The 24395-nt window shown below is 41.3% G+C and overlaps 1 protein-coding gene across 1 annotated transcript in view; it reads right to left on the minus strand.

Annotated features, from left to right (window-relative positions):
* Nucleotides 1–8739: 8739 nt before the first annotated feature.
* The window catches only part of LOC111949954 (alpha-2-macroglobulin-like), a 32761-nt gene continuing 17105 nt past the window's right edge, over nucleotides 8740–24395 (minus strand). The window contains 18 exon segments of the mRNA XM_023967310.2: nucleotides 8740–8848; nucleotides 9045–9098; nucleotides 9194–9299; nucleotides 14597–14665; nucleotides 14819–14909; nucleotides 16113–16237; nucleotides 16422–16637; nucleotides 16916–17106; nucleotides 17375–17537; nucleotides 17941–18015; nucleotides 18177–18333; nucleotides 18543–18618; nucleotides 19655–19831; nucleotides 19973–20056; nucleotides 20141–20192; nucleotides 20283–20404; nucleotides 21810–21936; nucleotides 22099–22324. Coding sequence (XP_023823078.1) covers nucleotides 9058–9098; nucleotides 9194–9299; nucleotides 14597–14665; nucleotides 14819–14909; nucleotides 16113–16237; nucleotides 16422–16637; nucleotides 16916–17106; nucleotides 17375–17537; nucleotides 17941–18015; nucleotides 18177–18333; nucleotides 18543–18618; nucleotides 19655–19831; nucleotides 19973–20056; nucleotides 20141–20192; nucleotides 20283–20404; nucleotides 21810–21936; nucleotides 22099–22324 — 2098 coding nt within the window. The 3' untranslated portion in view covers nucleotides 8740–8848; nucleotides 9045–9057.

Genomic DNA, 24395 nt, shown 5'->3' on the forward strand with positions numbered 1-24395 from the left:
GGTAGCAACGCGGTCCAAATTGTAGCGTTGAAAAAGAAGGTTGACTTATGCAGAGATAAAAGATATGAAAGAAAGGTTACCCACCTTGAAAAGCACATCCAGAAAGAAGAAGGTGGGATGCGTGTGGGAGATGGATCACCAAAATAAAGAGCTACTTGAGACGTTGGAACCTGAAACTGCAGGCGGTACCCAAGGTGGAGATGCAAGATATACGTCAGTAGACCATACGGATCTGTCAAGCTATTCTCCCAGAAAAGAAGACCAAACTCCTTGAGGTGATTGACACCGTTCACCATCTTGGCTCCAAGCATCCCAACAACTCCAAGCCCAGAAGCATCATCATGCAGTTTACGAAGCGGATCTACAGAGTTGCAGTGTGGAAGGAAGAGAAGAAGTCCAACTACCTGCAAACCAACTGTCTGAAGTTTGCTGAGGATTTCTCCAAGGCTGACAGAGAGAGGAGGGACATAAAGTTATTGATGGAACGATGCATTCGTCCTATTACTATGCACATGTCTGAGCATTGAACTTTTTGTAGTGTGGACAATGAAGGTACACTATGTTATTTTTGTATTCTGTTTCTGANCATTCGTCCTATTACTATGCACATGTCTGAGCATTGAACTTTTTGTAGTGTGGACAATGAAGGTACACTATGTTATTTTTGTATTCTGTTTCTGATAGACATTGTTTTTATTTTTCCTTTTATATGAAAAGGACACTTGAAGAGTATTTTTGTTGCTGACTGACAGCAAATACATTTTTTATATAGCTGATTGACAGCTAATTATTGGTATATATTATTTCACTCATTAAGGTCTATATGGTGCTGCACTTGGTTTTTTCTGCTCTGCACAGTTACCACATGTGAGCACTTGACAACAATTCCTGAGTGTCCTCTTTTCTTTTCTTCTCTGTGTTCTTGTTCACCTTGTCTTTGTCAATAGTTGATCTTAATGCTATTAGGTTAAGAGACACTGAAACGTGAAGCCTTGTTTCTTGTTGTTAAGCAACTGAAAACAGATTATTATAATAAATAAAAAATCTTATTCTACAGTAAATTATGCTAACTTTTGGAGGTTGCAATGGGGTAATGATATTTGGCTTTTAAATGGTTCAGAATGATCAGCAGATGTCGCTACATAAAAAATGGTTTTGCCGGTCATTTTTCATTCAGATCATGACTCAAGTGGTCATTATCTTTGTCCAGTAATTGAAATTAGTCAAACAATTTTGGTTACTGTAAATACTTATTGGTACAACTCAAAACAAGAAAATGATTTCCTTCTTGAGGATGTAGGAAATCAAATGTTATATTGGTTACCTAAATCTTGGAAATTMTAATATTGCTCTTCATAGGTGGCCTCCGCGGCAGTCTACTTCTCTGAATGCCAGTCTAAAGTTATTTATGCAGAAGTTTGATATAGTGGATATATGGAGAGAGTGGTTTCCTATTGAGAGATTCTATACCTGGTGTAACAAAACATGTACCAGATGTTCACTTATTGACTATTGTCTGGTTTCAAAGGGCTTAAGAAATTATGTTTCTGTTCATATTCTTGACACGCCTCTAACAGACCATAGAGCTATTCGCTTACAAGTTTAAATATTTCCTTGTAACAACATTCAATGCAAAGCTTCATACTGGAAACTTAATAGCTCCATCTTACATGAAATGTAATATTATAGGTTTTATTATATATTTGTGCAATAAAGACCAGAGTGAAAGTCTCTATAGGACAAACTGGGAACTTCTAAAATTCGAAATTGATAAATACTGTCACGCCCTGACCTTAGTATTCTTTGTTTTCTTTATTATTTTTGGTTAGGTCAGGGTGTGACAAGGGTGATATATGTTTTTTGTCCTGTCTAGGGTTTTTGTATGTTTATGGGGTTGGCACTGGTCTAGGTGTTTTGTATGTCTATGGTTGCCTAGATTGGTTCTCAATTAGAGGCAGCTGTTTATCGTTGTCTCTGATTGGGAACCATATTTAGGCAGCCATATTCCTTGAGTATTTCGTGGGTGATTGTCTATGGTTAGTTGCCTGTGTCAGCACTATTATTATAGCTTCATGTTCGTTTGTTGTTTTTGTATAGTTCGTTCAGTGTTTCTTTCTTCATTAAAGAAGATGTATTCAAATCACGCTGCGCTTTGGTCTCATCGCTATAACGAACGTGACAAATAATTAAGAATCTATAGCAGTGATGTTGCAAAGACCAGAAGGATAAAAGAGGGAACTGTTATATCAAGAATTACCTGGCTCTTCCAGAGACCTCCTAATAGTCTTTCAGATATGGATAAATCTGAGTTAATTAAGTAGCAAAATAAACTGGATGAAATGTACAATTTTAAGGCAGAGGGTGCTTTCATCAGGTCATGGAAAAAATGTATTGAAGGAGAGCAGAACTATGCTTATTTTTTCAGACTGGAGTAATGTCACTCTACAAGTAACACTGTTAAAAATGTAAAGGTGAATTTGTGATCTCTGACAATCATAGGACAATTTCCAACTACAGTGCTAATTTTTACAGGAACTTACTGTACGTCTAGGTACTGTGAAGAGTCTACATCTCAGTTCTTTGATTCTCTTGGAAATGTTATCTCCATTGATTCTTCCAATCACAAATTATGTGATAATCCCATTTTCTTAGAGGAATTTGTAGTGGCTATCAATCATCTTAAAATTAACAAATCCCCTGGGTTTGATTGTTTTACTGCAGAATTCTACAAAGTTTATTTTCCAAAGAATTGGCTCCTTTTCTATTGGAAGTGTACTTTGAAAGTGTAGCCAATGAAACACTCCCTTCCACTTTAACATAAGGTGTAATTACTCAAATTCCGAAATAACGATTATAAGCTAATAGCACCTGTCCTTGCTAAATGATGAATCACTTTTTTGGATGCCATTATAGATTAGTCCAAGTCAGGGTTGATGAGAAATAGACACATCTTGAATAATGTCAGACTGGTATTAGATATCATAGATTACTCAGATTTGGACTCTGATGAGTTTTATGCTCCATTTGGATTTTTATAAAGTCTTTGTTACAGTAAAACATGGCTTTGTTTTCATGCCCTTTCAAAATGTGGCTTTGGAGATGTATTTTGTAAAACTATTAAACTCTGTATACAAATAGTAATAGCTCTATSAAATTGAAAGCATGTACCTCTCCAAAGGTTTGAATTAATGTGGGGTATCAGACAAGGGTGTCCAATTTCACCTTATTTCTTCCTATTAGCCACACAGCTTCTTTTTTCTCATATTAAGACAAATGTTTTAAAGGGTATTTCTATTGCAGACAGGAAGATCATTTATTAGTCAGTTAGCAGATAACACCACCAATTGTGCCTAATGTGATTAATTCATTCTCTAAAGCATCTGGTCTTGGGTTGAAAACAATCTTCTATTGGTGAGTCAACTGATCATCGATGAAGGTATTTTATTTAATTATGCTAAATGTTTTGCTTTTCATAAAATACCAATTACTACAATGGATAATGTTGTTGTTTTTAATGCAATCACCTCTAGAGTTATTATACTTTTTAAGGATGCGGACAAATCTATGCCCTCTTCTTTACCATCTCTTGATCCAACTGACTCACCAGTAGGCAATATATATTTCTGTTTTTAACAACAATAGGAAAATAAGTGCCTTATTTCAATGTGATTTTTTTTCTGTCCCATATGTCATGTGTTTCTGGAATGGCCTTATCAGAAATATTAATTGGAAAAATGTTTGGTCTCTTTCTCAGAAGTTTCTTTTAACTAATAAGATGGAATACTTTTCATACAAAATTAAGCCACAAGTGGTACCCTACTAAACATTATCTTGAAAAGTTACAAAAAAATACATTGATGTTTCTTGTACCTTCTGTAATGAACAACCGGAGACTGCTTTACAATTATTTTGGTATTGCTCTTATACCCGGAAGCTGTGTTAAGATATATGTAGATTTGTTGTAGATCATATACATGCAAATTTTTTCCTTCTACTTGAAAATGTCATATTTGGTTTTACAAAGTACAGCAAAGTCTATACAAAGCCTTTTTTTTAACAACCTCATTGTTATTTTAGCAAATTTTCCAGCACGAATCTGCTCCTGTGGAAACAGGATATTGGCCAAGGACACTGACTCGGTGTGCTCCGCTTGCCTTGGGCTGCAACATGCCCAAGAAGCGTTAGCCTCCCCTGCCTTTTGTCCACACTGTGCTCTCTTCACTGTGAAGAGCCTCCATTGCAGGCTAGCACGCCAAGCTAGCCTGAGTCAACAGGACCCTAACATGGGGGCTGGCATCCCCAATGGCTCATCAGAGGCCATGGATATCCTCATGGGGAGTACTGGACTGACTGTTAGCGCTAGCTGGGGTGACCAGCTCAATGCCATTGCCCCGCTGACTCCAGCAACGACCCGGCTTCCTGATTGGAGACGACAACGACTTCATAGGGTTTTCCGACAGCCTCCTTTCGGAATCATCTGATGGATATGAAGACTGGTGATTCTTTGGCACAATGCAGTAGCAGAGACCACCATGTCCCAATATGAGGGTAAGAGGCTACCCAAATCCAAACGGGCGGCCAGGCAATTACTACCAGTCTTCCCAGAATGACTGCAGGAGGTTACCCATACCTGGAGTACACCTTTCTCATCCAAGAACCCTGTTCAAGTTGGGTCGTTGTTGGACTGTGTTGACATGGAAGGGATTGGGCTTGCCCAAATGCCACCCATCGAACACTTGGTGGTTTTCCATCTACACCCCAGCCAGAAGTCCTCCATGACTTCGACTAGCCCCACCTTACCAACCAAGTACAAACTCTTCCAGTCCTCCGTGAAAGAGAATGTCTACAGGTCGGTTGCCACAGTCGTGAGGGCTCTCAGCACCACCTCAATTCTCTCAGCATACCAAGCTGAACTACAGGAGGAGAAAGCGGTCACACCGGTGCTGGGTTTATGGGACAAGATCTACATTGCCACAAACCTCAACCTGCATCTGCTTAATGCCGCCATCCAGGTGTCAAGAAGGGCGATGAGGCTCATGACATTCCAGAAGACGGTGCGCTGGCTCAATCTATCCATGGTGTCTGATAGTGAGAAGCTGAAGATCCTGGATGCTCCAGTAGACCCTAAAGGCCTTTTCGGTCCCACTGTCGAGAGGATGCAGAAACTGTGCGAGGAGAAAAGAGGAAGGGTGAAGCCCTCCAGCTCTGTCTGCTCAGGAAGACACAGCCCAGTGCCTCCCCTGTGCCTCACCGCACCTTCGCCCAGGCTGCAGCAGGTCGACCCCCCTCAACCTTTAAGATCCCCAGACGCCCAGCCCCCAGGCTGCGAGCCCAGGGCAGAAGAGAACCTTGGACCCTAAGGGCCCCTGGTCTAGGAAGCCTACCTTCCCACCCATGGCACCAAGGAGCCAGATGGCCTCTAACCCCACCCAGGGGGTAGGGAAGAAGAAGCAGATGGCCTAAAGGTGTCCCCATCTCTAGAGAGACGAGAACGGCCCCCTCCAAGCGCAGTTCTATATCCTCCACCAATCCTGAGTTTGTTCCAGGGTGCAAGTTCCCAGGCACTTCAGTGTTCTGTCCAGTGTACCGGCCCAAGTCGGTGGTCAAAAGAGTAAAGCCCAAAGAGGAGAAGAGACAATGTTCAAGTGGATGCTCCTACACGGCCCCCTCGTCTCACAAACACTCCACAATGTCAGTTCACATAAAAAATGTTAACACTAGCTCAAACAGGCTACAGGCCAAGGACGCAGTCAGACATGTTGTTTCTCACAAAATCAAAATAAACAGTGTGCCTCTCTATACTGCCACCAGAGAGAGCTACAGTTCCTTCTGCGGTGATAGGCCATGTCCTGCGGGAGGAAATCACATCGCTAATAGAGAAAAGGGCAATAAAAATTGTTCCTCGCGAGCAAGGCCACTGTGGATTTAATCTAGATATTTCCTAATTCCAAAAAAGGGGGGCGGGATATGCCCGATCCCAGATCTAAGTGCCTCAGAATGTTCACACACACCGCTCTGCTATGTTCTGTGCGCCCAGGCGATTGTTTCGTATCCGTCGACCTGAAGGATGCTTACTTTCACATCTCAAWATATCCTCACAGGAAATTTCTCAGATTCGCTTTTCAAGGCGTAATCTACAAATGTATGGTCCTCTCGCTGTCARCTTGGGTTTTTACAAAGTGTACCAAGGCAGCCGTAGCTCCACTCAGAGAGAGGGCCATTCGGCTGATGACATACATAGACGACTGGCTYCTGTGCGCTCAATCAWGACAAGATGTCTTAGAACACAGTCAGCTGCTCTTGGAACACCTGACATTTCTAGGTTTCAGAATAAACACAGTAAAGAGCGTTGTGATTCCTATGCAGACAATCTCTGTCCTAGGTTTAACCATAGATTCGGTATCATTCAAAGCTCGCCTTTCAGTGGAACGTATAAGAACATTCCAGAATTGCCTAGCAATTACATCACAAACATCACTGTGTACAGATTTCACTCCATAGATTGCACGGTAGCACTGCACTCCTGGAGACACCTGACGTTTCTGTCACAGGTTGCCCAGATGGGCACTGTTTTATCCAGAAAAGTAGTCATGACAGACGCGTCTCTCTCGGGTTGGGGTGCGACCCACAAGGACAAAACGATCAACGGGGTGTGGGGATCCCATCTCCGTTCTACTCAGATAAACTGCCTGGAACTCCTTGCAGTGTCCCTAACATTATAGTCATTTCTCCCATTTCTGGAGGGAAGTCATGTTCTATTCAGAACAGACAATACCACCGTTGTGGCCTACATAATCAGACAAGGGGGACAGCAATCCCCTCACTTACACACACTGGCACACAGACTGATTATGTGGAGCAGTGTGCATCTCCACTCATGTACCGGGAGTACTGAATCTGGGGGCAGATCTGGGGGGGGGGGTACTGTCACGGATTCCTCTGGAACTTTCATTGCGCACACCTGGCCCCTATTCCCACTGATTGTATTTGTATCTATGTGCCCTTTGTTCACCATGGTGCTGTCCATTATTGTTACAATGTCCGTTGATGTGTGTGAGTACCTGTGCTGTGTGTTTCGGGCTTTCGTGCCCTTGTGGATTGCGCAGATTACGGGTCTCGTCCCGTGTGTTAATCATCGTGCGCTTGTGTTATTTATTCAAGGTACTCCTCTCTCTTTGATTGGGTTTCAACCCAGTGTTTTTGTTACGTGTTTGTTTGGTCTTCGTCCTCGTGCCTTTACACGGCACACCGTAATATGGGGCTTAATAAAAACTCCTATTACGCATTCCTGTGCCTGTCTCCCGAATCATTCATGCCAACGTGACAGCCTCTTTATAAGACATTAATTCCTGACAAGGATATTTTATTTGATTAGTTCTAAAATGAGAATCTGCATTGTTTATGTCAGGACTCGGCTTTTACTGATATGCCAATGAAGAGATAGACTTAGATATAACACTTGGGAGAGAGAGCGGTGCTGAGGCCCAGACACATTTTTAAAAATATAATGTAAAGCCGAGAGTCATTTTCCCAGGTGGTTTGAGTGTTTTGGACTAATCTTACTCATTGAATCTTGGACTACACCCCTACCGGGTACGTACACTTGTACGTACATACATTCATCATCATGAGGATATGCCCACATTCCTCAGTGAACAAAATGTGTCCGACCATGCCTACAAAATCAAAGTTAGTGGTAACTTTGTTTGGACAGTGGGGCTGAAGTCAGGAAAACCCCCACATATTGTTTATGGGCCTGGGACAGAGACTAATTAAAGCCAGACCTGTAAAAGTTTCTCCAACTCTCTAGGGACACACTTCACACCGGTAACTTTTCCAGTTAAGTTAACTTCCCCAGTTACTTGAATCTCGGTCATGGACACGGTCTTGAATCTTGAATATTGACTCCACCTTACTCTCCCCCTCTCAAACCTGGCTATATTGAAGCCATGAGCTATCCCTACAAGCAATCCCTAATCTTTCCTCACATACTGTAGCCCTGAACTATCCCACCCAGACCCAGTTACTCTTAGTAAACCTCACACACTCACATATTACATATTACCATACACACTTCTTAGACACACATACATGCTTCATATTTAGACCCATACGCACAACGTCTTACACAAACCCATATTTAAACAGAGTGTGTACTAGACAAATAGACACTTTCACTCACATACAAATGTTTGGTATATACATCAACAATCACATTCTTGAGTGAACAAATATACTTTTCACCAAATTCACCAAACACATGCACCTGCTCCTATATCTCCACCGTGCATGTGTACATATATATACAACGTATATGTACGTACATGCATCAACATCAGAATACTCCCACATTCTTAAGTGAACAAAATCCCTCCAGTGTCTAAACCACCTGGCCTACTTTACACACGTAGATGTACGTGTCCGTGACCTTTGACATTTAGGTCATAAACCATGCTCATAAATCTTTCTTGTGTGTAGATCTTCTGTTACTACTTACTACTACAGTGGTTCTAGACCATTTTTGCTTACTGTACCCCATTCACATATTGCGCTGCCCATGAGTCTTCCCAAGTACCCCCTGTGGATAGGCCAGGTACCCCCACAGGTACTAGTACCCCGGGATGAGAACCACTGTCTTACATAAAGCCTTTCAATATTCACCTTGTCTCCTGAGCCTACACCTTGGAACTCATTGCTTGCCACGATGTGATAAAACTTTCTGGGAAAAATGCTCAAGAATAGGGTTATAATGGAAAACTTTAATTCCAGTTACATAGTTTACTTTAGAGAAAGCTGTCTCAAGGGTTGTAGGTGTGACCTCTGTGTGAATGTCATTTTCTTCTTACATCTGCAAAGGAGTAAATACATACAGTAGTGTACATGTAAGGAATGAATGCTTTAACAAACTGACCAGCATTTAGGTAAAAGGAATGAAGGAATATCGACACAGTTAAACAAAATAATTTATAGTAAAAGTATAGAGTATACATGTATAGTAAATCTAATAATTCAACATCAATAATTCCATATTTAAAACAGCTCACCAGTTTGTAACCCCTACTTGCAAGGGAAGACATATTCTGTCTCTGCCTGGTCACCTGAATAAAAAAGACAGGTAAGTCTCAGTAAATGAACACAAGTTAACCAAATGTTACTAAAAATATGTTTTGGGGAGGGTTAGATATAAACCTACTTGGCTGGTAGTAATCGTAGATCTGGACCACCGCTGGCTTTAGATTCTGTACTGGGAYCTCCTGTATGATGTCCAGGGTGTGGTTGGATGGAAAACGTGATGATAACTGTTGGGAGATAAAACAAAAATGTAATAAACATGTGGGTCACAATTATTTAAATACTATAAGCAGAAGTTTCGGTAACACTCTACTTGACACCCAGCTTTTTAAAATTTTATTTAACCTTTATTTAACTAGGCAAGTCAGTTAAGAACAAATTCTTATTTACAATGACGGTCTACCAAAAGGCAAAAGGCCTCCTGCGGGGACGGTGGCCTGGGATTAAAAATAAATAAGTAAATACAATATAAATATAGGACAAAACACACATCACAAGAGAGACAACACAACACTACATAAAGAGAGACCTAAGACAACAACATAGCAAGGCAGAAACACAACATAACAACATGGTAGCAACACAACATGGTAGCAGCACAAAACATGGTACAAACATTATTGGGCACAGTCAACAGCACAAAGGTCAAAAAGGTAGAGACAACAATACATCACACAAAGCAGCCACAACTGTCAGTAAGAGTGTCCATGATTGAGTCTTTAGAATGAAGAGATTGAGATAAAACTGTCCAGTTTGAGTGTTTGTTGCAGCTCGTACCAGTCGCTAGTTGCAGCGAACTGAAAAGAGAAATGAGACAGGGATGTGTGTACTTTGGGAACCTCTCAGGAGCACCCTTACCTGCCCATCTATAAATGATGTCTCCCCGTAATCTAGCATGGGTAGGATGGTCATCTGAATCAGGGTTAGTTTGGCAGCTGGAGTGAAGGAGAAGCGATTACGATAGAGGAAACCAAGTCTAGATTTAACTTTAGCCTGCAGCTTTGATATGTGCTGAGAGAAGGACAGTGCACCATCTAGCCATACTCCCAAGTATTTGTATGAGGTGACTACCTCAAGCTCTAAACCCTCAGAGGTAGTAATAAAACCTTTTGGAAGAGGGACATTCTTCCTACCAAACCACATGACCTTTGTTTTGGAGGTGTTCAGAACAAGGTTAAGGGCAGAGTAAGCTTGTTGGACACTAAGAGCATTTAGCACAAAATCCAGGGAGGGGCCAACTGAGTATAAGACTGTATCATCTGCATAGAAATGGATGAGAGAGCTTCCTGCTGCCTGAGATATGTTGTTGATGTAAATTGAGAAGAGTGTGGAGCCTAGGATTGAGCCTTGGGGTACTCCCTTGGTAACAGGCAGTGGCTGAGACAGCATACTTTATACACTGCACTCTTTGAGAGAGGTAGTTAGCAAACCAGGCCAAAGACCCCTCAGAGACACCAATACTCCTTAGCGAAGCGGATTGCATACCCGATAGAATACTATAGACATCAAGAAAGCCAGTCAGTTGATTATTGACAAGTTTTTCCAACACTTTTTATAAAAAAGGGCAAAATCGTAATAGGCCTATAACAGTTAGGATCAGCTTGATCTCCCCCTTTAAATAAAGGACGAACTGTGGCTGCCTTAAAAGCAATGGGAACCTTCCCAGAAAGGAGAGACATGTTAACAAGGTTGGAGATAGGCTTGGCGACGATAGAGGCAACAACCTTAAAGAAGAAAGGGTCTAAACCATCTGACCCAGATGTTTTTTGGGGGTCAAGTTTAAGGTGCTCAGGTGCATCCTGTTTGCATTGATCATCCTTGAGATGTTTCTACAACTTGATTGGAGTCCACCTGTGGTAAAATCAATTAACAGGACATGATTTGGAAAGGCACACACACCTGTCTAGATAAGGTCCTACAGTTGACAGTGCATGTCAGAGCAGAAACCAAGCTAAGAGGATGAAGGAATGGTCCGTAGAGCTCCGAGACAGGATTGTGTTGAGGCACAGATCTGGGGAAGGGTACCAAAAAATGTCTGCAGCATTGAAGGTCTCCAATAACACAGTGGCCTCCATCATTCTTAAATGGAAGAAGTTTGGAACCACGAAGACTCTTCCTAGAGCTGGCCGCCCAGCCAAACTGAGCAATCGGGGGAGAAGGGCCTTGGTCAGGGAGGTGATCAAGAACCCAATGGTCACTCTGACAGAGCTCCAGAGTTCCTCTGTGGGGATGGGAGAACCTTCCAGAAGGAAAACCATCTCTGCAGCACTTCACCAATCAGGCCTTTATGGTAGAGTGGCCAGACGGAAGCCACTCCTCAGTAAAAGGCACATCACAGCCTGCTTGGAGTTTTCCTCTCATACCATGAGAAACAAGATTCTCTGGTCTGATGAAACCAAGATTGAACTGTTTGGCCTGAATGCCAAGCGTCACAAACCTGGCACCATCCCGAAGGTGAAGCATGGTGGTGGCAAAATCATGCTGTGGGGATGTTTATTAGTGACAGGGACTGGAAGACTAGTCTGGATCGAGGCAAAGATGAATGGAGCAAAGTACAGAGAGATCTTTGATGAAAACCTGCTCCAGAGCGCTCAGGCCCTCAGACTGGGGCAAAGGTTCACCTTCCAACAGGACAACGACCCTAAGCACACAGCAAAGACAATGTAGGAGTGGCTTCAGGACAAGTCTCTGAATGTCTTTGAGTGGCCCTACCAGAGCACGGACTTGAACCCGATCAAACATTTCCGGAGAGACCTGAGAATAGCTGTGCAGCAATGCTCACCAGCCAATCTGACAGAGCTGGAGAGGATCTGCAGAGAAGAATGAGATAAACTCCCCAAATACAGGTGTGCCAAGCTTGTAGCATCATACCCAAGAAGACTTGATACTGTAATCACTGCCAAAGTGCTTCAACAAAGTACTGAGAAAAGGGTCTGAATACTTATGTAAATGTGACATTTTCTTTTTTTATTTGCTTTGTCATTGTGGGGTAGTGTGTGTAGATTGATTAGGGGAAAAAAACAATGTCCTTTTTTAAAATAAGGCTGTAACGTAACAAAATGTGGAAAAAGTCAAGGGGTCTGAATACGGTTGTGGCCAAAAGTTTTGAGAATGACACAAATATTAATTTTCAAAGTTTGCTGCTTCAGTGTCTTTAGATATTTTTGTCAGATGTTACTATGAAATACTGAAGTATAATTACAAGCAGTAATTCAGTATCAACGGCTTTTATTGACAATTACATGAAGTTGATGCAAAGAGTCAATATTTGCAGTGTTGACCCTTCTTTTTCAAGACCTCTGCAATCCGCCCTGGCATGCTGTCAATTAACTRCTGGGCCACATCCTGACTGATGGCAGCCCATTCTTGCATAATCAATGCTTGCAGTTTGTCAGAATTTGTTGGTTTTTGTTTGTCCACCCGCGTCTTGAGGATTGACCACAAGTTCTCAATGGAAGTTCTCAACTTTTGCCTTATGGCAAGGTGCTCCATCATGCTGGAAAAGGCATTGTTCGTCACCAAACTGTTCCTGGATGGTTGGGAGAAGTTGCTCTCGGAGGATGTGTTGGTACCATTCTTTATTCATGGCTGTGTTCTTAGGCAAAATTGTGAGTGAGCCCACTCCCTTGGCTGAGAAGCAACCCCACACATGAATGGTCACAGGATGCTTTACTGTTGGCATGACACAGGACTGATGGTAGCGCTCACCTTGTCTTCTCCGGACAAGCATTTTTCCGGATGCCCCAAACAATCGGAAAGGGGATTCATCAGAGAAAATGACTTTACCCCAGTCCTCAGCAGTCCAATCCCTGTACCTTTTGCAGAATATCAGTCTGTCCCTGATGATTTTCCTGGGGAGACGTGGCTTCTTTGCTTCCCTTCTTGACACCAGGCCATCCTCCGAAAGTCTTCGCCTCACTGTGCGTGCAGATGCACTCACACCTGGGCGCCCTGAAGCCTTCTTCACAACAATTGAACTGCTCTCCTTGAAGTTCTTGATGATCCGATAAATGGTTGATTTAGGTGCAATCTTACTGGCAGCAATATCCTTGCCTGTGAAGCCCTCTTTGTGCAAAGCAATGATGACGGCACGTATTTCCTTGCAGGTAACCATGATTGACAGAGGAAGAACAATGATTCCAAGCACCACCCTCCTTTTGAAGCTTCCAGTCTGTTATTCGAACTCAATCAGCATTACAGAGTGATCTCCAGCCTTGTCCTCGTCAARACTCACACCTATGTTAACGAGAGAATCACTGACATGATGTCAGCAGGTCCTTTTGTGTCAGGGATGAAATGCAGTGGAAATGTTTTTGGGGGATGCAGTTCATTTGCATGGCAAAGAGGGACTTTGCAAATAATTGCAATTCATCTTATCACTCTTCATAACATTCTGGAGTATATGCAAATTGCCATCATACAAACTGAGGCAGCAGACTTTGTGAAAATTTATATTTGTGTCATTCTCAAAACTTTTGGCCACGACTGTACTTTCCGGGGGCACTGCATATCCATTGTTTTTGTCAAAATGTCTCAAGGTCAGTAAATTTGGTTGGGAATCATTGAAGGACAGCAATATTCAAATCTTGTCTCAGATTTTTTTTAAGTAGATTTAAATCAGGATGGAGACTTGACCATTCAGGAACACAACACCTATTGGAAAGACATTCTGTTGTGTTTTTGGCATTACAAATTGTGTAATTGTCCCGCAGAAAAATAGAACTCCAACCCAGGGTAAGGTTTGGGTAAGGAAGGGTAAGGAACTCCAACCTTGGGTAAGGAAGGGTAAGGAACTATACCTGGGCTTTGCTCCTTTCATATTTATTTTGATCCTAATAAACTCCCGATCCCTGCCGGTGACAAGCATAACCATAACATGATGCTGCCACCACACTACTAGAAAATACGAAGGGATCAACAACATTGCATTCACGACACATTACTGGCCTGTATGAGAAAGTGAAAAAAAGAAAGTCTGTGTTAAAAAATCCACTCCAAATCATCCATTATGTTTGAAACAAGGCTGTTAAGTAATACTGCAAGACAACATGGCAAAGACATTAACGTTGTGGCCTAAATGAAAAACTACAGGTTTGTGTCAAATCCAATACAACACAGAGAAACCCTCTGTATTCTCCAGTATTGTGAGGGCAGCATCATGTTATGAGTATGCTTGTCATTGGAAGGGACTGAGGAGTTTGTCAGGATCAAAATAAATATGAAAGGCCCAAAACCCAGGTAAAGGAAAACCCCCCTCAATCTTCTGAAAACCTAACCCTGAGATAGAGTTCTGTTGTTCAGAGAGACAAATAAACAAATGTTTATGCCAAAGACCAGAATTGCTTACCAAAAGGTGTTAAGCGTGTTCCTGAGTGGTCTAAAATATGAAAATCATAGACAAGATTTGAATATTGCTCTCGATCAATGATTCCCAACCAAAGCAAATTTGACAGAAACAATGGGCATATGTTGCCCTAAGAGTCGTGCAAAGTTGATAGAATGGATGATTTGGTTTTGGTCTCACCTCTGTCAAGTACATTAACACATGGTCATCTTTAGCATCAACACGATCCACAAAAAGTGAACTTCTCAGCTGTGAAGACAAGCCATACATGTTATTCATATTGCATTGACAACAATGTTCAGTTTCAGAAAGATTCACAGGTGAAAGAGGCAAGAGCTACTATACATGGAAAAAGGTCACAGGTAACAACATAAACGAACGTATGTTATGACAAAAACTCACCCTCCCCAAAGACTCTGGGTCTGGGACAAACCCAGACAGCATTTTCAAATCCACTATAATCATATTGGTGGTCGGCTCCTTTCCATGATATCTGTAAAAATAAAGAGTTGTGAAATGACCCATACATACAGTGCCCTCTGTAATTATTGGGACAGCGAAGCATTTCTTTAAATCAAACAATGACTGAGGATTAAGTGCAGACTTTCAGCTTTAGAAATTACAGCACTTTATGAACATAGTCTCCCCATTTTAGGGGACCAAAGTAGGCTATTGGGAAAAATTCACTTATATGTGTATTAAAGTAGTAAAAAGTTAAGTATTTGGTCCTATATTCATAGCACACAATGACTACATCAAGCTTGTGACTCTATAAATTAGTTGGATGCATTTGCTGTTTGATTTGGTTGTGTTTCAAATTATTTTGTGCCCAATAAAATTAATGGTAAATAATGTATTGTGTAATTGAGTAAATAAGAATATAATATTTTTCTAAACACTTCTATATTCATGTGGATGCTACTATGATTACGGATAATCCTGAATGAATCGTAAATAACGATGAGTGAGATAGTTAAAGACACAAAAATATCAAACCCCCCAAAAATGCTGACCTCCCCTGTTATTGTTATGGTGAGAGGTTAGCATCTCTTGGGGGTATGCTATTTGTGAGTATGTAACTTTCTCACTCAATCATTATTCACAATTCATTCATGATTATCCGTAATCATGGTAGCATCAACATTAATACAGAAGTATTTAGAAACATATTCTATTCTTATTTACAATAAAATTGACTCCAAAATGGCACAACACATTATTTACCATACATTTCTATTGGTCACAAAATAATCTGAAACAAAAAGGAAATGCATCCAACAAATTTGTAGCGTGAATATGGGACCAAGTACTTCGCTTTTTACCACATTAATAAACATATACGTGAATTTGTCCCAATACTTTTGGTTCCCTAAAATGGTGGGACTATGTACAAATCACACTGTAACTTCTAAACGGTTCACCAAATATGGATGTTAATACCACACAATAACCTCACAGTCTTTGTTTTATTTCAAATGCACACTTTTGGAGTACAGAGCCAAATGAAGAAAAATGCTTCTTTGTCCCAATAATTACAGAGGGCATTATAGGTATAATAACACAAATTCAATTGGGTCAGATGCATTCTGTAAGACATGCTCCAAAACAACACTGGAGTGTCATCATTGACCTGATTCAAATAATAAACTGATTGAAAGAATGCTTCTGTGAATGCAAATGTGTCATTCATTCTTACTGAGACTGGAGCTTCAGTGTGACTCTGGGTCTCAAAGAGTTACTGTTGCAGTCCACCTCTGGCTTCACCTGGATACTGAGCGTTGTGCTGTCAGTAGGAGTAGGGATGTTGTAGTGGAGCGCCACCTTGGAAAGAGGGAAGAACAAGTCAGGGAAACCATCATGTCCACACATATACATTTWAAAYGATAGTGAAAAATAAACATTTCATAAACTAAATATCAGACAACGCTTCTTAAATGTTTGAAATTCACAGTAATATACAAACCATATCTTGCACCATAGGATTGGGAGGAGTGTATTCACAAACCTGCACTGAGGCACAAGCACTGCCCTTCACTTCCACGCTGTACTTCCCTTCTGTGTCCTGCAGCGCCCTCTCCTGGTAGAGAAGCTTGTTGTTTTGGTTCACTTCGAAGAGGTGCTGTGCTCCACTGGGAGACTGTACTGTGACTGTGCTGGCACCCTCTCTACTGTACACCCTGGTGGAGTAGAGAGCCAGGGCCTGGAGGGCCACCACTGTGTCCTAAACACACACACCAAKAGACAAATATYTTCAAAATGAATGAAAATAGCCCATTTTACATAAAGGGGGAATTGTTACATTGATCTGTTACTAGAGTGACTATTTCTCATTTCCATCCATTATGGTTTCTTGCCTCCATTTCAGTGGAAGTTAMCCTCYKCAGGCTTGACATGACAAGAAGCACATACATGCCTGTTGTGAAGTCAAGGTAACAATCCCTCACTACTAGTGCACAGCACKGGGTGCCATTTCAGAACGGAGGTGTTTTGGAAATATACCTGTGTGGAAGAGAAGCCTCCGTAGGCATTCTGCTGTCTCACCAGCCACCTGACGATGCGGGAGGCGTAGCCCAGGTCAGTGGTAGACAGAGGGGAGGCACTGAGGGAAGCCAGCAGAACATAGGAGCTGATTTCCACCGCCAGGGAGGCTGAGGTCTCTGAGGAGGTCTGAGTCCAGTGCAGGAGACCCCCTGAGGAACGAGGAGCGCACACGCACACACAGATAATAGGGACTAGCTTATTCATCATAATAAAAGATACAAAGTTCTTTTCTGACCTACCGAATTCATTTTATGACAGACACCTGAGTTCTTTGAAAGACTCTGGACATTGAATTGAGACTACCTGGAGTGCCAGATGAGGAGGGTTTGCACTTTTCTCATTACTTCATTGGGTCCATTGCCCAGGTAAGCTCAAACAAGACACCACAAACAGATCTTGGACTATGACATGTCTCACCTTCTTGTAATGCGATCGTGTCCAGGTGCTGCAGAAGCTGGGCCCGGGTCTCCATGTCCCCTGCCAGGGTAAAGGTGTAGGCCAGCAGAGCAGTAGTGTAAGTGTTGGACAAATCACTGGTGGAGTTCCTCAGGCAAGACAAGCTGCTGTACACAACAGGATCCTGGAGCACAAAATAACAGAGCAGCACATTAAGAGACATGCTAGCCTGGTCCCAGATCTGTTTGTAATGGCAAGGTAATACAAACAGATCTGGGATCCGGCTAAACACATTCATGCTGGAGCACTTTTAGTTTTTTCAGTTTACAGTATTATAACTATGCCTGTACTTTTTATGTTAACAGCACACTGTCATTCAGGACTGCTTATGGTAACAGCTATTCTTATTTCTATTCCATATGCTACTTTCAGATCATTTTTTACACAGAACTCACTACATTTTAGAATCTCTAAATGACAGTTGACATAAGATGTATACAACAGACTTCATACAGGAGTTTAAACCAGTTTCCTGTAATGGACGTTGTTGAAGTGAGAAACAATGGTTATGTGGAGATGCTACGTACCGACACTGACATGTTGAGCTCCAGCATTGAAGACGTGATGTAGGCCGTCAGTGTGACTTCATCTGTCACCCCACCCTACAAAACAATATGTTTAAATAATAAAATATATCCATGAAACTGTATCTAGACTGATACAATTCTSTWGAAATCATCATTCCCAAKTMTATGGCTGGTCTGACGAGACGTAAAACGACATCTTCTWCCATCTTCTATCAGTTTATTATCAYTATAAATACCTTCATTCTGTTGTTAAAGAGTTRCCCCAATCTGACYAAACAGCCATGTTTGCCTTGTTGACGTTCCAACCAAGTCTTGGATTGCTCAATTTTTACCGGGTCAATATAAATGAAAGACTTTGCTTTGCCAAAGGATCTCAAAACAAAAGTAGTCAGCCTGAGAAAAGAGAACTTGATTAAATACCCACATAAAGTTGTCATAAACATGACTTAGAGCTTGACARTACATGCAATGAGAGCTTATGTCAACTTATGTCACATCAATGGGCTCCCTGTCAGAAACAATGCCTTTTGATTGGTCAATACTTAATTGAAACAGACACAGTTACAATGTGTTTACCAGTAGGTGAAAAACACAATACTTACCAAGTGTTCCCTGAGCCTTGTCCAAATGTGCTGTATGCACCATCAACATGCTTGTAGTTCAGCTGCCTTTGGTAACCTGTCAGTGAGTGTTTAAAGCAAACAACAGTAACCAAGTGTGTTTTATAGTTACTGAGTGTGCGCCCCAAATGGCACCCTATTCCCTAGTGTACTCTTTTGCCAGGAAAAAAGTAGTGCACTATGTAGGGAATAGTGTGTCATTTGGGATAAACATCAACATTCTATAATCAAATGATTTTAGCAAAACATCTGGAAGTCCCTGCATGTGTTGGGTCACTGATGCTCTATTATTATAGTGCACTACTTTTGTCAGGAAAAAATGAGGGCAGTATGTAGGGAATAGGCAGGGATGGGTAGGTTACTTTCTAAAGGTAATCTGTTACAGTTACTAGTTACCTGTCCAAATTTGTCATCAGTAATGTAAACTTTTGATTACCTAAACGCACTAATGTAATCGGATTACTTTCTGTTACTTTTGGATTACTTTCCCCTTAAGAGGCATAGAAGACAAAAATAATCCATCGAACGTATTTGGTGTGTCAGGTGGAACAAACTTAAACTTGTTCAATGCTGAAATGAATGTCATTGAGAAAACAGGAAGAAGTCAATGTATTTTTTCCCCGCAAACATTCTTTCTAAATATAAAAGTTTGTAATAATCGTTTTTTTTTTTTTAAGTATCTTTAATTTGATTACAATATTTGAGCTGGTAATATAATTGATTAGAGTCAGAGAAAAATGAATGATTACATGTAATCAGTTTCTCCCCAACCATTGGGGTGCACTTTGGGATGCAGCCTCAATATTCTATGATCAAATGATTTCAGTGGAAAAACATCTGGAAGTCCCTACATGTGTTGGGTCACTGATGCTCTGTTGATAAGACACTGTAATGTCATCTGTGCTGTAGCTCTATAATGTACATGATAGCAGGGTCGTAGTCATTAGGGCACACTGTGGTGAAACGTTTAAAAATGTTCTTCAACGGAAAACAAAAAAAAGGGCTCTTATTGGACAAACCCAGCGCTGTTTCAGTCAGTTTTCTTCCGTTTGGTGCCTAATCAATACGACCCATATTTTTAGGGACTCTCTTACCACTAGTGAGGAACTTGGTGGCCTTGTCTCGGATGGCTGGAGTGAGCTGCTCTGTGTTCCTCAGGTACTCCAGGATGTAGATATTGGGTGCGAGGAGGGCCATATTCTGCTCTCCACACCCATACGGCATCTGCAACAGTCCATCCAGGTTCTTGAGGGCCCGACCCAGGATGTCACCTACAGGTAAACATGGGACTTCTGTAATACTGTCCTCTTTAGCYAACAGCAGCATTATCATTGGAGAAYGGTTYCWTTTCCCACCACTACMCCTMTCTAAACTRACCAAGCCTCTCTAAATAATACAATGGTTTATTTTACCCAGGACTGAGAGGGAAATTCGATCAGATCCATCCACCACATTCTTGGGGAGTTGCAGTTCCACCTCCTCTGTCATAGTTACTCCTGTGGACACACAGATGATAAGATGAATGGAGATGATCAATTCAATCAAAGTGAACATTCAACGTTCATTCATTACTGACTGACCAGTTGGACACAGCAACCAGTTGTAGGTGTCGGTCTTCTCTGTTCCCTCAGCCTGAGAGGAGAMGATATTATTTTCAGTCAGAGGCAGTTACACTAGGRATCTGTACAACAGTACGTTCCGTCACAACAGTAGGCTACATACCTTCACCAGCAGGCTRTGTGTGACTGTGTCGATGCGTCCTCTCTCCGGTACGTTCACAATCTCATTGTCACACGCCACGTGGGACTGGACAGCCTCTGCACTAACGGACACATTCAAAACCCCTACACACACACATTGACAGACCGAGTACACCACAAGTTACTAAAGATCCAATATGGTGACTGAGAGTACAGAACTCAGGCTGACATCCATTCTGCTGTTTTTGGTATTTGTTAGGATCCCCAACAGCTGTTGCAAAAGCAGCAGCTACTCTTCCTGGGGTCCACACAAAACATGAAACATAATACAGAATGACATAATACAAAACATCAATAGACAAAAACAGCTCAAAGACAGAACTACATAAAAAATGTTAAAGGCACACGTAGCCTACATATCAATGCATACACACAAACTATCTAGGTCAAATAGGGGAGAGGCTTTGTGCCGCGAGGTGTTGCTTTATCTGTTTTTTGAAACCAGATTTGCTGTTTATTTGAGCTGCCCCCTATCCTAGAGAAGCTAAGAGCTGGCAGCAAGCTTATAGGTCTGCTGTTAGAACCAGTAAAGGCCGCTTTACCACTCTTGGGTAGTGGAATTACATTGGCTTCCCTCCAGGCCTGAGGACAAAGACTTTCCTCTAGGCTCAGATTCAAAATAAGACAGATAGGAGTGGCTATAGAGGACAGCTACCATTCTCAGTAGCTTTCCATCTAAGTTGTCAATGCCAGGAGGTTTGCTATTATTGATCGATAACAATCATTTTCCCACCTCTCCCACACTAATTTTACAAGATTCAAAATTGCAATGCATGAATACAATTGCTCACTGTTCGTTGTTGGCATTTCCTGATCTGAGGGAACAGTTTGCCCACTTTGCCAATGAAATAATCATTAAAATAATTGGCAACATCAAATGGTTTCGTGATGAATAAGCCATCTGATTCAATGAAAGATGGAGTTGAATTTGTCTCTCGGCCCATAATTTCATTTAAAGTACTTTTTTTCTCCATCATTCTTTATATCATTGACCTTGGCTTCATAATACAGTTTCTTCTTCTTTTTGTTGAGTTTAGTCACATAATTTCTCAATTTGTAGTAAGTAAGCCAGTCAGATGAGCAACCAGACTTATTAGCCACTCCTTTTGCCCCATCTCTTTCAACCATACAGTTTTTCAATTCCTCATCAATCCATGGAGCCTTAACAGTTCTAACAGTCAGTTTGTTAACAGGTGCATGTTTATAAATAATTGGAAGAAGCAATTTCATAAATTAATCAAGTGCAGGGTCTGGATGCTCCTCATTAATCACATCAGACCAACAAATATTTTTAACATCATCCACATAAGAGTCACAGCAAAATCTTTTGTATGATCTCTTAATATACTATTTTAGGCCCAACTGTTGGAACTCTGGCTTTCCTGGGTATAGCCACTATGTTGTGATCACTGCATCCAATGGGTACGGATACAGCTTTAGAACAAAGTTCTACAGTATTAGAACGGTTGAATGAAGACTGGTGATTTACCCAGGATAGAGGGTGCCATTGTCCAACTGAAGGTCTTTCGTCCATTGGCACACAAGCATGATGAGTACTGGACATCCTTCAAGGGTGTGAGAGTGTAGTCTAAGGAGTGAGCTGGAGTCACAGAAACCTGCCAAATAGGAACACTTGTAAGATAACATGGAAAACCCAAGACTGATACATTGGGTGTAAAAAAGAAATACAAAATAAACACTGACTAGACAAACTGCAACAAAACAAAATACAAGAGTTTAAAAACAACTCAAGAAACGATCATGATGCAGTGTCGTACCATGATGCACTTGGACAGGTAGTTAAACACAGTGGCCTTCAGCTCAAAGTGCTCTCCCCGGATGACTGAGTAGGGCAGGGTGAGCTCCAGGAAGAAGGGCTGGAAGACAGTGAGCTCCACTGGAGGAGCCAGGCCGAAGCCGCCAGGAGCCAGGCAGAATGCTTCTGTCTCCCAGGTGGTGATGGTGTCTGGAACTGTGAGGGGCATGACTGCTGTTCCGGATTCCCTGTAATACAGAGGTCAGAGATCAAACAGAAAGCCATTAAGTGTTCCATTGAGAAAAATTGAGCCAAAGGGGTAAATTGAGCCACCCTTGTTTCTAGGAAACTACACACAAAATGTATAATTTGACTACATATTTAGGAAGAGGACATTTCATGGAGTCTATAAAGGAAGAAACCACATAGAAAAAGTGGTAAGCAAGTTAGGTCCAAAAAAKTGATTTTCACCAAGTCAAATGAATGTGTTGTGTTAGACGTTTCATGATTGTTGTATCTAAACCAAATTAGATAATTAAGATTGTTCAATACATCATTTGGGGTTTCTATAAGCTTCAATATGAGGTCCTAAACCTAGCATGAAAGTGCCTCCTTGTAGCTGTGTGGGCTAATATAGTCCAAATATTTGCCTTGAGGTAAATTAAGCTAACGGTTTAGTCAATAGAGAGCAATAGTAATGGCGTCTTTTTGAAGGCACTAACTTCTCCATGGTACGTTGGACAAAGCCAATGAGAAAATGAATAGAGTTTTTGGATAAATGCAGAAAATAAGGTCTGTGGTAAAGACAGGTTTAGGAGATCTTATACTGTACGTTTTGCTCTATGAGATAATCTTCATCAGCTAACGTCACTCTTGTGAATAATGTAATGTAATAATAAAAGCACATAAATTACATAAATGATTCATACTTCATAAAGGTCATGTTAACTCACGGATATTATGTCACTGAACAAAACGTATAAGATCTCCTAAACCTGTGTTAACCTCAGACCTTATTTTTGGCGTTTATCCCAAAACCCTATTCTTTCCCCTTTKATTTTCCTCATATGAATGGCTGAACGAACCAGAGATAACTCATTTCCGGGTTTTAGGACTACAAGCTGGTGAGCTCTATGGCAAGTTGAGCAAATTGAAGTGTTCTCTTCCCAGGCAAACGGTTGGGTAGTAAAAGATTAACAGGGATTATGCAATCCGATTACAAAAATAAACATTTTATGTTGCATTCTTAAAAACTGCTGATTACTTTCGGGATGACTTAATCTAGTATCGATAGGAACATTTGATAAAACTCAATGCTTTCATTTAGCTCATCATCAAGACTTCTAACATGCTCTCAGAGATTCTATTGTTCTGCTGATTGCCCATCAAGGGTGGATGGCTTCTGTTGTTGAAGGTAAGGCTTCCAAACATTTACACCTGGCCCACTGGTCAATCAGGCAGTCGTCTGGACTGTAGAGTTCCTGCTTGCTGCAGTTTCTCTCGCTCTCTCCTTTGTGAAATGCTTTCTGATTGAACAATATTTCAAAATGTAGGTCTAATGGTGGGAAAAACACAGTATTGTAGGCCGTCATTGTAAATAAGAATTTGTTCTTAACTGACTTGCCTAGTTAAATAAAGGTTCAATTGAAAGCAACCACTATTAGTGGTTGCTGTTCAAGAGATCAAATGCATGACAATCACTGGTTCTTTAGCAGTTACATTTTCAAATGTAACCTTTATTTAACTGGGCAAGTCAGTTAAGAACAAAATCTTATTTTCAATGACGGCCTATCGAGGAACAGTGGGTTAACTGCCTTGTTCAGGGGCAGAACAGATTTTTACCTTGTCAGCTCAGGGATACGATCCAGCAACCTTTCGTTTACTGGCACAACTCTCTAACCACTAGGCTATCTGCCACCCCACTTCTTAATGAAACACTTTGATGATGAAGCTATACATTTTTTCTATTGCGTGACCCCACAGTTGTGGCACAACCAAATCATGGGCTGGTGCCACCAACTGAACATTTTAGTATGGAGCCATGTGACTATGCCCTTGCACATACAGTAGAATAGATAGAATACTAGTCCCCAATTTGGAAAAACTKATGTTACTCATTTAGAGAAATCCAAAGGATTACGTTCAGTGGCGACCCGTCATTCAGGGCAGAGACCCACTTGTTTTGACACTCACATTTTTAGCAAAAATAAAAAAATAACACAAATGTTGTTGTTGTTTTTTTTTTGGGGGGGGGGGGTTGGCTGTTTTGCATATTATTTGGCATTATATGGTGGTGAGGCAGCCAGCGAAAATATGGAG

This window comes from Salvelinus sp. IW2-2015, linkage group LG22 (genome assembly GCF_002910315.2).
Source record: "Salvelinus sp. IW2-2015 linkage group LG22, ASM291031v2, whole genome shotgun sequence".
Lineage (NCBI taxonomy): Eukaryota > Metazoa > Chordata > Actinopteri > Salmoniformes > Salmonidae > Salvelinus > Salvelinus sp. IW2-2015.